Here is a 15,627-nt window from a genome sequence, read left to right as displayed (position 1 = left end):
CATAGAGTGGTACAGCATAGAAACAGGCCCTTCGGCCCATCGCGTCCACGCCGACCATAATGCCTATCTATACTAATCCCATCTGCCTGCACTAATTCCCTATCCCTCTATGCCTTGCTCATTCAAGTACCTGTCCAGATGCCTCTTAAATGTCACTACTGTTCCTGCCTCCACCACCTCCTCAGGCAGCTCATTCCAGATACCCACTATTCTTTGTGTGAAAAATTTACCCCTTTGATCCCCTTTAAACCTCCTCCCTCTCACCTTAAATCTATGCCCTCTAGTTTCAGTCACCCCTACCATGGGAAACAGACTCTGGCTATTTACCCTATCTATGCCTCTCAATTTTATATACCTCTATCATGTCCCCTCTCAGCCTCCTTCGCTCCAGGAAAACAGACCCAGCCTATCCAATCTCTCTTTATAACTCAAGCCCTCCAAAACAGACAACATTCTTGTGAATCTTTTCTTACCCTCTCTAGCTTAATCACATCTTTCCTGTAGTGCGGCGACCAGAACTGCACACAGTACTCCAAATGCGGCCTAACCAACGTTATTTACAACTGTAACATGACGTCCCAACTCTTGTACTCAATGCCTCGGCCGATGAAGGCAAGCATGCCATACACCTTCTTCACCATCCTGTCTACCTGTGTTGCCACTTTCAGGGAACTATGTACTTGCACCCCAAGGTCTCTCTGCTCAACAACACTCCCCAGGGCCCTGCCATTCACTGTATATGTCCTGCCCTGGTTTAACATCCCAAAATGCATCACTTCACACTTGTCTGCGTTAAATTTCATTTGCCAATCCCTTGCCCACTTTCCCAGTTGATCTATAATCTGTTGTAACCTTAGACAACCTTCTTCACTGTCCACTATACCACCAATTTTGGTGTCATCTGCAAACTTACTAATCATGCCCCTTACATTCACATCCAAGTCATTAATATATATGACAAACAACAGAGGGCCCAGCACTGATCCCTGTGGCACACCACTGATCACCGGCCTCCAATCTGAAAAACAACCCTCCATTACCACCCTCTGCCTCCTATCACCTAGCCAATTTTGTATCCAGTTTGCTAGCTCACTCTGGATTCCATGTGTTCGAACCTTCTGGACCAGCCTACCATGCGGGACCTTGTCGCAGGACCTTGTCAAAGGCCTTGCTAAAGTCCATGAAGACAACGTCCATCGCCCTGCCCTCGTCAATCCTCTAGGTCACCTCCTCGAAAAACTCAATCAAATTCGTGAGACATGATTTCCCATGCATAAAGCCATGCTGACTATCCCTAATCAGACCATGCCTTTCCAGATGCATATAAATCCTGTCTCTCAGAATCCCTTCCAATAACTTTCCCATCACTGATGAAAGGCTCACCGGCCTGTAGTTCCCTGGCTTATCCCCGCTGCCCTTCTTAAATAAAGGCACACCATTAGCTATCCTCCAGTCTTCCAGTACCTCACCCGTGGCTAATGATGATACAAAAATCTCTGTCAGGGACCCAGCAATCTCCTCCCTTGCTTCCCATAGCATCCTAGGATACACCAGGTCAGGCCCTGGGGATTTATCCACCTTAATGCGCTTCAAAACCTCCAACACCTCCTCCTTTGTAATGTTGATATGCTCCAGGATATTGCTGTTCCCTCCCTTGAACTCACTAGCTTCCATGACCTTCCCCACGGTAAATACGGACGTGAAATATTCATTTAAGACCTCGCCCATTTCCTGTGGCTCCACACATAGATTGCCACACTGATCCTTAAGGGGACCTACTGTCTCCCTAGCTACCCTTTTACACTTAATATACTTATAGAATCTTTTAGGATTTTCCTTTATCTTCTCTGCCAGGGAAATCTCATGGCCCCTTTTTGCCCTCCTAATTTCCTTAAGTGTACTTCTACATCCCCTATACTCTTCGAGGGACTCGCTTGATCCCAGCGACCTATACCTGACATATGCCTCCTTTGTCCTGACCAGACCCTCAATATCCCTCGTCAATCAAGGTTCCCTCAACTTGCCAGCCTTGCCCTTCCATCTAACAAGAACATGCCGGCCCTGAACTCTTCCTATCTCACTTTTAAAAGCCTCCCACTTGCCAGATGTCCCTTTACCTGCAAACAGCCTCTCCCATTCAACTTTTGAGAGTTCCTGTCTGATGCCATCGAAATTAGCCTTGCCCCAATTTAGTACTTCAACCTGAGGACCAGTCCTATCCTTTTCCATAACAATCTTGAAGCTAATAGAGTTACGGTCACTGGTCCCAAAGTGCTCCCCCCACTGACACATCAACCACCTGCCCATCCTCATTTCCTAAGAGGAGGTCAAGAAGAAGCCCCTTCTCTAGTACGGCCATCCACATACTGCTTCAGAAAACTATCCTGGACACACTTAAATTCTTCCCCACCTGATCCCTTAGCACTAAGGCAGTCCCAGTCAATATTAGGGAAGTTAAAATCACCTACTATTAGAACCCTATAATTCCTACACCTATCTGTGATTTCCATACATATATGCTCCTCCACTTCCCTCTGACTATTGGGGGGCCTATAGTATAATCCCATCAAAGTGATCACCCCTTTCTTATTTCTAAGTTCTACCCATATGGCCTCGCTGGACATTCTCCCCGGGATATCCTCTCTAAGTACTGCCGTGATGTCCTCCCTAATCAATAGTGCAACTCCCCCTCCTCTCTTACCTCCACCTCTGTCACGCCGGAAAGATTGGTACCCCGGAACATTGAGCAGGACAGGTTGAGAGAGTGGTTAATAAAGCATACAGTATCCTGGGCTTTATTGATAGGGGCATCGAGTACAAGAACAAGGAAGTTATGTTTCAGACATTAGTTCGGCCTCAGCTGGAGTACTGCGTCCAATTCTGGACGCCGCACTTGAGGAATGACGTGAGGGCATTGGAGAGAGTACAGAAAAGATTCATGAGAATGGTTCCAGGGATGAGAAACTTCAGTTATGAAGATAAATTGGAGAAGTTAGGACTGTTTTCCTTGGAGAAGAGAAGGCTGAGAGGTGATTTGATAGAGGTTTTCAAAATCATGAGGGGTCGCGACAGAGTAGATAGAGAAAAACTGTTCCCACTCATGAAAGCATCAAGAACGAGAGGGAACAGATTTAAAGTATTTGGTAAGAGAATCAAAAGTGACATGAGGAAAAACTTTTTCACACAGCGAGTGGTTAAGGTCTGGAATGCGCTGCCTGAGAACATGGTGGAGGCAGGTTCAATTGAAGCATTCAAAAGGGAATTGGACAGTTATATGAAAAGGAAAAATGTGCAGGGTTATGGGGAGAAGGCAAGGGAATGGAACTGATGGAATTGCTCTTTCAGAGAACCAGTGCAAACACGATGGGCCGAATGGCCTCCTTCTGCGCTGTAACAATTCTGTGATATTCTGTATCCTAAGAAAGCCTGTTTGTGCTGTTTTCTTTGCCTTACAATTGGAAAGCGGTGAACAAGGATTCACCAAGGGGGAGCTAAAAACACGGTGTGTTTAAAATTAAACCGTGTTACGGTAAGACCAGAAGGCTGAAATGGACCTCCTAGACACCTTTCTCACCTGGTCTTAACAATTATGACAGGTTTAGATAAGGTAGACAACGAAAAGCTGCGGCACAGTGGCGCAGTGGTTAGCACCGCAGCCTCACAGCTCCAGGGGCCCGGGTTCGATTCCGGGTACTGCCTGTGTGGAGTTTGCAAGTTCTCCCTGTGTCTGCGTGGGTTTTCTCCGGGTGCTCCGGTTTCCTCCCACAAGCCAAAAGACTTGCAGGTTGATAGGTAAATTGGCCATTATAAATTGTCACTAGTATAGGTAGGTGGTAGGGAAATATAGGGACAGGTGGGGATGTTTGGTAGGAATATGGGATTAGTGTAGGATTAGTATAAATGGGTGGTTGATGGTCGGCACAGACTCGGTGGGCCGAAGGGCCTGTTTCAGTGCTGTATCTCTAATCTAATCTAAAATTAGCTGATGGAACAAAGACTTGGGAACACAGATTTAAGGTTTTGAGCAAGAGATGCAGGGGGAATATGAGGACGAATGTTTTTCTGCAGCGAGTGGTAATGACCTAGAACTCACTGCTTACGAGGGTGGTGGAAGCAGAGACAATGAATGATTTCAAAAGGAAATTGGATAGGGACTTGAAGGAAATAATCTTGCAAGGCGACAGGAATAGAGTGGGAGAATGAGACTGACTGGATTGCTCTACAGAGGGCTGGCATTGAATCGATGGGCTGAATGACCTCTTTCTGTACCTTAATGATTCTAATGGCTGCGTGTGTGGCAAAGAGAGGCAGTCAGAATGTTACAGAGCATGCTTGAACATGTCTGGCAGCTCAGATTTTCCATGTTGAGGAATCCCATTTGGCGGTGTCCTCTATAATACTGCATCACAAAGCGTTAGTGAACAACAGGATTTCATCTCAAAAGGACAGGTTATTAAGGAAAACAGTCTATACTCTAATCTACACCCTTTAATTAGCACCTAATGTTGGATTTAGGCCATCAATGAGGGAAACGCTATTTGTCATAAAAGTGAATCATTTGCTAACTGTGATATTACTTTTCATATTTATAAAATGATCAATAAAGATGACTTTATTCAATTCAGTTTGCTGAATATAGCAAGCTACAATCAAAGCTTAATGATAGGGATGATGGGATTAAACCTTTACAAACTCCACTATAATTTTTTTTTGTTTGAAGTACAGCTTCTTCTCTATATGACCACAGTACAGCTTGGACTAAGTTAGGCCTCCAATCCCTGACAACCTGGCCCAACATGCCTATGGCCACTCAATTTTCTTGCTGATTATTTTTTGCACTGGTTCCTCCTGTGTGGCTTTCATGGGCCGAAAGGTTTGGAAAGGGCTGTTCTTGGCACTTCTCAATGTTGCTAATTCCACGGCTCAGAAAACGCTCAACTTTCCTACTTAGATACTGCAAGAGAGGCCTTTTGTGGATTGATCTGGGAAGAGGAACAACTTTCATCCACCCAAGCTCACTCTTACATCAATACATTTTTTCCTTCTTTGCAAACTCTCAGATCTTTCACTGTTATCTGAACACAGACTGTGCAGTGTACCCAATTTCTCAGGATTATATAGATTTATATAAAATGTACAGCATGGAACAAGGCCCAACAGGCTCATGCCAGTGTTTATGCTCATACAAGCCTCGGCCCATCTTGCTTCATCTCACCCTATCAACATATCCTTCTATTGCTTTCTCCCTCGTGTGTTTATCTAGCTTCCCCTTAAATGCATCTATGCTATTCGCCTCAGCTACTCCGTGTGGTGACAAGTTCCACATTCTAACCACTCTCTGAGTAAAGATGTTTCTCTTTTGGGCAGCACAGTGGTTAGCACCGCAGCCTCACAGCTCCAGCGACCCGGGTTCGATTCTGGGTACTGCCTGTGTGGAGTTTGCAAGTTCTGCCTGTGACCGCGTGTTCCACCGGGTGCTCCGGTTTCCTCCCACACGCCAAAGACTTGGAGGTTGATTGGTAAATTGGCCATTGTAAATTACACCCTAGTGTAGGTAGGTCGTAAGAGAATTGAGGGAAGGTGGGGATGTGGTAGGGAATATGGAACTAATGTCTTCTTCTTTGGCCTCCTTGTCTCGAGAGACAATGGGTAAGCGCCTGCAGGTGGTCAGTGGTTTGTGAAGCAGCGCCTGGAGTGGCTATAAAGGCCAATTCCAGAGTGACAGACTCTTCCACAGGTGCTGCAGATAAAATTGGTTGTCGGGGCTGTTACACAGTTGGCTCTCTCCTTGTGCTTCTGTCTTTTTTCCTGCCAACTGCTAAGTCTCTTTGACTCGCCACGTTTTAGCCCCGCCTTTATGGTTGCCCGCCAGCTCTGGCGATCGCTGGCAACTGACTCCCACGACTTGTGATCAATGTCACAGGACTTCATGTCGCGTTTGCAGACGTCTTTAAAGCGGAGACATGGACAGCCGGTGGGTCTGATACCAGTGACGAGCTCGCTGTACAATGTGTCCTTGGGGATCCTGCCATCTTCCATGCGGCTCACATGGCCAAGCCATCTCAGGTGCCGCTGGCTTAGTAGGGTGTATATGCTGGGGATGGTGGCCGCCTCGAGGACTTCTGTGTTGGAGATATCGCCCTGCCACCTGATGCCAAGGATTTTCCGGAGGCAGCGAAGATGGAATGAATTGAGACGTCGCTCTTGGCTAACGTACGTTGTCCAGGCTCGCTGCCGTAGAGCAAGGTACTGAGGACACAGGCTTGATACACTCGGACCTTTGTGTACGATTAGTATAAATGGGTGGTTGATGGTCGGCACAGACTCGGTGGACCAAAGGGCCTGCTTCAGTGCTGTATCTCTCTATGACTCCTGAATTCCTCATTGGATTTATTAGATTCCATCATATTCATGGTCTCTAGCTTTGGACTCCCCAATAAGTGGAAATATCGTATCTACATCTACCCTATCGAAACCCTTGATAATTTCTATCTCAATCAGGTCACCTCTTAGTCTTCTCTGATTTTCCCTCATCTCCAACAATAAGTAAGAGTACATGGACTTTGTTACTAAGATTGAAGCCATCTGATGAGCTGCCTCTGCCATTTATCTCCCTTCCGCTAGCCCACCAGCTTAAACTACCTCTCAAGCTCCCTGCTGCCCTAACCCTGAACTCGCAATTTTCCGTAGTTTCTTTTTTAAAAATTAATTCATGGGATGTGGGCGTCACTGGCTATGCCAGCATTTATTGCCCACCCCTAATTGCCCTTGAGAAGGTGGTGGTGAGCTGCCTTCTTGAACCGCTGCAGTCCATGTGAAGTGGGTATACCCACAGTGCTGATAGGAAGGGAGTTCCAGGATTTTGACCCAGCGACAGTGAAGGAACGGCGATATAGTTCCAAGCCAGGATGGTGTGTGACTTGGAGGGGAACTTGCAGGTGGTGGTGTTCCCATGCATCTGCTGCTCTTGTCCTTCGAGGTGGTAGAGGTCGCGGATTTAGAAGGTGCTGTCTAAGGAGCCTTGGTGCATTGCTGCAGTGCATCGTGTAGATGGTACACACTGCTGCCATTGTGCGTCGGTGGTGGAGGGAGTGAATGTTTGTGGATGGTGTGCCAATCAAGCGGGCTGCTTTGTTCTGGATGGTTTTGAGCTTATTAAGTGTTGTTGGAGCTGCACCCATCCAGGCAAGTGGGGAGTATTCCATCACACTCCTGACTTGTGCCTTGCAGATGGTGGACAGGCTTTGGGGAGTCAGGAGGTGAGTTACTCGCCGCAGGATTCCTAGCCTCTGACCTGCTCTTGTAGCCACGGTATTTATATGGCTACTCCAGTTCAGTTTCTGGTCAATGGTAGCCCCTAGGATGTTGATAGTGGGGGATTCAGCGATGGTAATGCCATTGAATGTCAAGGGGAGATGGTTAGATTCTCTCTTGTTGGATATGGTCATTGCCTGGCACTTGTGTGGCACGAATGTTACTTGCCCCTTATCAGCCCAAGCCTGGATATTGTCCAGGTCTTGCTGCATTTCTACACGGACTGCTTCAGTATTTGAGGAGGCGCGAATGGTGAACATTGTGCAATCATCCACGAGCATCCGCACTTCTAACCTTATGATTGAAGGAAGGTCATTGATGAAGCAGCTGAAGATGGTTGGGCCTAGGACACTACCCTGAGGAACTCCTGTAGTGATGTCCTGGAGCTCAGATGATTGACCTCCAACAACCACAGCCATCTTCCTTTGAGCTAGGTATGACTCCAACCAGCAGAGAGTTTTCCCCCTGATTCCCATTGACTTAGAGTTTTGCTAGGGCTCCTTGATGCCATACTCGGTCAAATGCTGCCTTATGTCAAGGGCAGTCACTCTCACCTCACCTCTTGAGTTCAGCTCTTTTGTCCATGTTTGAACCAAGGCTGTAATGAGGTCAGGAGCTGAGTGACCCTGGTGAAACCCAAACTGAGCATCACTGAGCAGGTTATTGCTAAGCAATTGCTGCTTGATGGCACTGTTGATGACACCTTCTATCACTTTACTGATGATTGAGAGTAGACTGATGGGGCAGTAATTGGCCGGGTTGGAATTGTCCTGCTTTTTGTGTACAGGACATACCTGGGCAATTTTCCACATTGCAGGGTAGATGCCAGTGTTGTAGCTATACTGGAACAGCTTGGCTAGGGATGCGGCAAGTTCTGGAGCACAGGTCTTCAGTACTGTTGCCGGAATATTGTCAGGACCCCATAGCCTTTGCAGTATCCAGTTCCTTCAGTCGTTTCTTGACATCACGGGGAGTGAATCAAATTGGCTGAAGTCTGGCATCTGTAATGCTGAGGGGGCCGAGATGGATCATCAACTCGGCACTTCTGGCTGAAGATTGTTGCAAATGCTTCTGCCTTCTCTTTCGCACTGATGTGCTGGGCTCCCCCATCATTGAGGATGGGGATATTTGTGGAGCCACCTCCTCCAGTTAGTTGTTTAATTGTCCACCACCATTCACGACTGGATGTGGCAGGACTGCAGAGCTTAGATCTCATCCATTGGTTATGGGATCGCTTAGCTCTGTCTATTGCATGCTGCTTATGCAGTTTGGCATGCAAGTAGTCCTGGGTTGTAGCTTCACCAGGTTGACACCTCATTTTGAGGTATGCCTGGTGCTGCTCCTGGCATGCCCTCCTGCACTCTTCATTGAACCAGGGTTGGTCTCCTGGCTTGATGGTAATGTTAGAGTGGGATATGCCGGGCCATGAGGTTGCAGATTGTGGTTGAGTACAATTCCGCTGCTGCTGATGGCCTACAGCGCCTCATGGATGCTCACTTTTGCATCGCTAAATCTGTTTGAAAACTATCCCATTTAGCACGGTGATAGTGCCACACAACACGATGGAGGGTATCCTCATTGTGAAGGCAGAACTTTGTCTCCACAACGACTGTGCGGTGGTCACTCCCACCAATACAGTCATGGACAGAAGCATCTGCGGCAGGCAGATTGGTGAGGACGAGGTCAAGTATGTTTTTCCCTCGTGTTGGTTCCCCCACCACCTGCCACAGACCCAGTCCAGCAGCTATGTCCTTTAGTACTCGGCCAGCTCGGTCAGTAGTGGTGCTACTGAGCCACTCTTGGTGATGGACATTGAAGTCCCCCACCCAGAGTACATTTTGTGCCCTTGCCACCCTCAGTGCTTCCTCCAAGTGGTGTTCAACATGGAGGAGTACTGATTCATCAGCTGAGGGAGGGCGGTAGGTGGTAATCAGTAGGAGGTTACTTTGCCCATGTTTGACCTGATGCCATGAGACTTCAGGTGTCCGGAGTCGATGTTGAGGACTCCCAGGGCAACTCCCTCCCTACTGTAGACCACTGTCCCGCCACCTCTGCTGGGTCTGTCCTGCCAGTGGGACTGGACATACCCAGGGATAGTGATTGCAGTATCTGGGACATTGTCTGTAAGGTATGATTCCGTGAGTATGACTATGTCAGGCTGTTGCTTGACTAGTCTGTGGGACAGCTCTCCCAACTTTGGCACAAGCCCCCAGATTGTAAGGAGGACTTTGCAGGGTCGACAGGGCTGGGTTTGCCGTTGTCGTTTCCGGTGCCTATGTCGATGCCGGGTGGTCCGTCCGGTTTCATTCCTTTTTATTGACTTCGTAGCAGTTAGGTACAACTGAGTGACTTGCTAGGCTATTTCAGAGGGCATGTAAGAGTTGACCATATTGCTGTGGGTCTGGAGTCACATGTAGGCCAGACCAGGTAAGGACAGCAGATTTCCCTCCCTAAAGGACATTCGTGAACCAGATGGGTTTTTACAACAATCGACAATGGTTTCATGGCCATCATTAGACTCGCTTTTAATTCTAGATTTATTAATTAAATTCAAATTCCACTTTCTGCTGTGGTGGGATTCGAACCCATGTCTCCATATCGATACCCTGGGTCTCTGGGTTATAGTCCAGTGATAATACCACTGCACCACCACCTCCCCTCCTCTCCTATTTCCCCTCATGCCCTCTCCAAGATCATCTTGTCCATGACACCCACCTCCTGCCCTTTAAACCCTTTTCCCACTAGACTACTGACCACCAAACGTCCCCTCCTGATCGCCATGTTAGTCAATATTGCTAACAGTTCTCTTTCTTCAGGTGCAGTGCATCTTTCCCTTAAATCTGATGTCATCATCCCTCTCCTCAAAAAATCCAACCCTTGACCCCTCTGTCTTTGCAAACTACTGTCCCATTGCCTACTCTCTATCCTCTCCAACGTCCTTGAATGTGTTGTCACCTACCAAATCCGTTCTCACCTTTCACGGAAGCCCATGTTTGAATCCCTCCAATCAGGTTTCTGGCCCTTCAGCAGTACTGAAACAGCTCTAACCAAAGTCACAAATGACATCCTTTGTGACTGTGACAAAGGTAAACTATCCCTTCTCATCCTGTCTGCAGTTGATTTACTGAGCATCCCCTGGTTGCCCAGCTGGGTGGGACTGCATTTGCTGGGTTCCATTCTTACCTGTCTAATAGTAGCCAGAGTGTCACTTGCAATGGCCTCTCTACCCGCTCTCGCACTATTACTTCTGGTATCCCGCAAGGATCTATCCTTGTCCCCTCTATTTCTCATCTACATGCTGCCCCTCAGCGACATCGTCCGAAAGCACAGCGTTAGTTTTCACATGTACACTGACACCACGTAGCTCTACCTCACCACCACTTCTCTCCATTCCTCCACTGTTGAACAAAGAACAGTACAGCACAGGAACAGGCCATTCGACCCTCCAAGCCTGCGCCAATCTTGATGCCTGTCTAAACTAAAACCTTCTGCACTTCCGGGGTCCGTATCCCTCTATTCCCATCCTATTCATGTATTTCTCAAGATGCCTCTCAAACGTCGCTATCGTACCTGCTTCCACCACCTCCCCCGGCAGCAAGTTCCAGGCATTCACCACCCTCTGTGTAAAAAAACTTGCCTCGCACATCCCCTCTAAACTTTTCCCCTCGCACCTTAAACCTATGTCCCCTAGTAACTGACTCTTCCACCCTGGGAAAAAGCTTCTGACTATCCACTCTGTCCATGCCACTCATAACTTTGTAAACCTCTATCAGGTTGTCCCTCCACCTCCGTCGTTCCAGTGAAAACAATCCGAGTTTATCTCATCTCTCCTCATAGCTAATACCCTCCAGACCAGGCAACATCCTGGTAAAGCTCTTCTGTACCTTCTCCAATGCCTCCACATCCTTCTGGTAGTGTGGCGACCCTCTGGTAGTGTTGCTAAATTATCAAGCTGCTTAATCTGCCATCCAGCACTAGAAGAACAGAAATTTCTTCCAATTCAATATTAGGAAGACTGAAGCCATTGTCTTTAGTCCCCAATACAAACTCTGTTCCTGAGCCACTGACTATATCCCTCTCCCTGGCAACTATCTAAGACTGAACCAGCTGTTTGCAAACATGGTGTCATATTTGACCCCGGGATGAGCTTCTGACTACATATCTACACCAAGACTAAGACCGCCTACTTCCACCTCTGTACATTGCCCAACTTCAGCCCTGCCTCAGCTCATCTGTTGCTGAAACCCTCATTCATGCCTTTGCTATGTCTAGACTTGACTATTCCAACGCATTCCTGGCTGGTCTCCCACATTCTACCTCTGTGAAATTGAGGTCATACAAAACTCTGCTGCCCATGTCCTTACTTGCACCAAGTTCCATTCACCTATCACGCCTGTGCTCGCTGACCTATATTGGCAGCTAGTCAAATAATGCCTTGATTTTAAAATTCTCATTCTTGTTTTCAAATTCTTCCTTGGCTTTACTGCTCCCTATCTCTGTAATCTCCTCCAGTCCCACAACCCTCCCAGATATTTGTGCTCATCTAATTCTGGCCTCTTGAGCATCCTAAATTTTAATTACTCCACCATTTGAGGCCATGTCTTCAGCTGCCTAGGCTCTAAGCTCTAGATTTATCTCCTTAAATCTCTCTGCCTCTTTTTCTTCCTTTAAGACACTTGTTAAAACGCATCTATTTGTCCAAGCTTTTGGCCATTTTCCCTCACAATGCCTTATGTAGCTCAGTGTCTAAATGTTGCTTTATAACACTCCTGTGAAGCACCTTTGGAGATTTTATTACATTAAAGGCGCTATATAAATATAAGCTGTTGTTGATTTGAATTCTATTCCACTGGAAATGGATCCCAATGCTGTGTGTCAGTACCAGTTACTCAACTGAATTGCTGAAACATTTTTCTTCAATATCTGCGCAGATGTTTTTCAAAATGATTTGAAGTAGAACTCAGGAAAAATGTTAAAAGATTTATTGATGTTAAGTTTATATTGAGTGCTTTTGTTTTATGGAGAGACTACATTTCTGTCACTGACTCCCCTATTAAAACTCTTCATCATTAAAACATTTCCATTAAATCTCCTCCTAGACCTCTCTGTTGTAGTGAAAATGATCCCAGCATCTCAAATCTCTCCTCATAACTATGAAAAACAAAGAGAGAAGCAGCAATATGAAGACAACAGAAGGTAAAATACAGAGACCGTAATCTCAGATTTACTGAGTATAATAACATGCAAAACCACTCCCAGATTATTAAAGGTCTTGCACATGATCCACACTTCCTATCCAGAAACCTTCCTTCATGTCATGATTTTGGTCACACTTTTCTGTCATTATTTAGCATTGTAAATTCCTGTGTCAACTTAATCCCTTTAATTTTGTTTTAGTTTAGTTTAGTTTAGAGATACAGCACTGAAACAGGCCCTTCGGCCCACCGAGTCTGTGCCGACCATCAACCACCCATTTATACTAATCCTACACTAATCCCATATTCCTACCAAACATCCCCACCTGTCCCTATATTTCCCTACCACCTACCTATACTAGGGGCAATTTATAATGGCCAATTTACCTACCAACCTGCAAGTCTTTTGGCTTGTGGGAGGAAACCGGAGCACCCGGAGAAAACCCACGCAGACACAGGGAGAACTTGCAAACTCCACACAGGCAGTACCCAGAATTGAACCCGGGTCGCTGGAGCTGTGAGGCTGCGGTGCTAACCACTGCGCCACTGTGCCGCCCTGTCAACTATCACAGGGGCGGCACAGTGGCGCAGTGGTTAGCACCGCAGCCTCACAGCTCCAGCGACCTGGGATCAGTTCTGGGTACTGCCTGTGCGGAGTTTGCAAGTTCTCCCTGTGACAGCGTGGGTTTCCGCCAGGTGCTCCGGTTTCCTCCCACAGCCAAAGACTTGCAGGTTGATAGGTAAATTGGCCATTGTAAATTGCCCCGAGTGTAGGTAGGTGGTATGAGAATGGTGGGGATGTGGTAGGGAATATGGGATTAATGTAGGATTAGTATAAATGGATGGTTGTTGGTCGGCACAGACTCGGTGAACCAAAGGGCCTGTTTCAGTGCTGTATCACTAAAATAAACTAAACAATGCAGTTGCAGGCTGTGGCTACTACGTGTGACACTGTAGAACAAATTTCTGAAGTCACTCTCCCAACTCTGTTTCCACCTAGTATATAAAAACCTATATTTATGATGAATTTATAGTTTATTTAAAATATTAAATTTAAAATATGCACACACCACCTGCCCACGAACCTTACTTCCAGTTGTCACAATTTTTTGGCAATGCCTTTATGTTGACACTTTGCGGAGGCAGTGGCGTAGTGGTAATGTCACCAGAGGCCCAGGCTGATGCTTCGGGGTAGCTGGTAGAATTTAAATTCAATTAATAAATCTTGTTTTAAAAAAGCTAGTCTCAGTAATGGTGACCATGAAACCATTGTCAATTGTCGTAAAAATCCATCTGGTTCCCTAATGTCCTTTTAGGGAAGGAAATCTGCCATCCTTACGTGGTCTGGCCTATATGTGACTCCAGACCTACAGAAATGTGGTTGACTCTTAAATGCCCTCTGAAATGACTTAGCAAGCCACTCGGTTGTACCAAACCTCTAGAGAACGGTCTAAAAGGAATGAAACTGGATAGACCAGCCGGCGTCATTCTAGGCACTGGAAACAACAGCAGCAAAACTAGCCCTGTGAATCGCTGGGTCAAAATCCTGGAACTCCCTTCCTCCCAGCACTGTGGGTATACCTACACTACATGGACTGCAGCATTTCAAGGCGGTGGCTCACCACCACCTTCTCAAGGGTAATTAGGGATGGGCAATAAATGCTGGCCTTGCCAGTGCCGCCCACATCCCATGATAGAATAATAAAAAAGAACTTAACGCTGCTTTAAAACTGGTGACTGAAAATTACATAAATACTGAAAGACAAATAGGGACTTGGATTTACATAAATTGCCTTTTTCATGATCTCAGGTTGTCCCAAAGCACTTTACAGCCAATAAAGTACTTCTGAAGTTAGTCACTATTACAATGTAGGTAAATGAATATAGGTGCTATAGTTACGGCAGTAGACTACCAACCCAAAGATCACGAGTTCAACTCCCACCAGGTTAAATTGCGAAATTAAATTCAATAAATCTGGTAATTTATGGGTTAGAATCAGAAAATAAAGGTCACTTATCAATGGTGTTCACAGAATAATGGACAGTGTTCTGGAATTCAGACATCTCTCAAAACACAACTTATTGGAAAAAAAAACTGATTCTTTCCAGTTGCTGAAATTAAGAGGTTATACGCATCAGAAACACCCATACTGCTATAAAGCAGGTATCCTGACCCAAATAATAACAAGAAATGCTGGAAATACTCAGCAGGTCTGGCAGCATCTGTGGAGAGAGAAGCAGAGTTAACATTTCAGGTCAGTGACCCTTCATCAGAACTGGCAAATATATGGTATCCTGACTCACTGTCAACAAGTATATAAAGTAAATTAGCACTGATGCTTAGACTATACAGATTTGGGGACTTGTAACAGTGCAAGTCAGATATGAAAGAAAATTTCCCCAGTTACAGTATAAGCCCAGCTCTTTATCTGGATGAGCATTACTCCTTCTACAGTTAGTGTATTAGTTGTTACACTGACAGGCCTATTACACATTTCCATCAGGTTTAGAAGGCTGCACTCACTCTGCCAGGGTAGCTCTGCAGGAACTTGATTTTTTCATACAGTTTGATGTTGTCAGCACGCAGGTTGTCCAACTCGCTCTGAAGTGCGTGCAATGTTTGCTGCATCATACGGTTATCCTGGAACACAAAATGTCAGGCTCAGTGAGGATACCCTAGCAAACTGCAGCACGCATCTTTAAAAACTCAGCACAGCACTGGCAGCCCTCTCAGCTGCATTCGTGTAAATGGACTCCAGAGGGTGGAGATATACAGGAACTACTGCCCACACAACTGGGGAACTCACAGCTCTAAGCAAAGCTTGCAATAGATTAGGACAGATCTCATTAACCATTTCACTGAGAAGAAAATAATTCTCCAGAGTCTAAACTGATGCTTTCAGTGCAGCTTCCTGATAAAGGGTTTGAGGCCGACTCAGGTCCTGGAATAAGGCAGCAATTGAGTACTCGATAAACTCCATTTTAGAGTTATCTTATGAGTTTCAGGAAACATTTGCACTTGAAACAGATGCAATGTTTGCTTGAAAGAAAAGACTTAGATTTCAATAGTGCCTTACAGAACTTCAGGAGGTCCTGCAGTGTTTTACAGCCAATGAAG

The 15,627-nt window shown here is 46.2% G+C and overlaps 1 protein-coding gene across 2 annotated transcripts in view; it reads right to left on the bottom strand.

Moving 5' to 3' along the window:
* LOC137346547 (protein CASP-like) overlaps window positions 1–15,627 on the bottom strand; it is a 734,295-nt gene that overhangs the window by 26,888 nt on the left and 691,780 nt on the right. For both annotated transcript variants that reach the window (XM_068010032.1, XM_068010031.1), the window contains one exon: window positions 15,034–15,150. In XM_068010032.1, coding sequence (XP_067866133.1) covers window positions 15,034–15,150 — 117 coding nt within the window. The remainder of the gene's footprint in view (window positions 1–15,033; window positions 15,151–15,627) is intronic.

Source organism: Heterodontus francisci, chromosome 30, assembly GCF_036365525.1.
Source record: "Heterodontus francisci isolate sHetFra1 chromosome 30, sHetFra1.hap1, whole genome shotgun sequence".
In the NCBI taxonomy this organism is placed as follows: domain Eukaryota; kingdom Metazoa; phylum Chordata; class Chondrichthyes; order Heterodontiformes; family Heterodontidae; genus Heterodontus; species Heterodontus francisci.
Note: the sequence above shows the minus strand (reverse complement) of the source record. Positions and strands in the feature narration are given on the sequence as shown.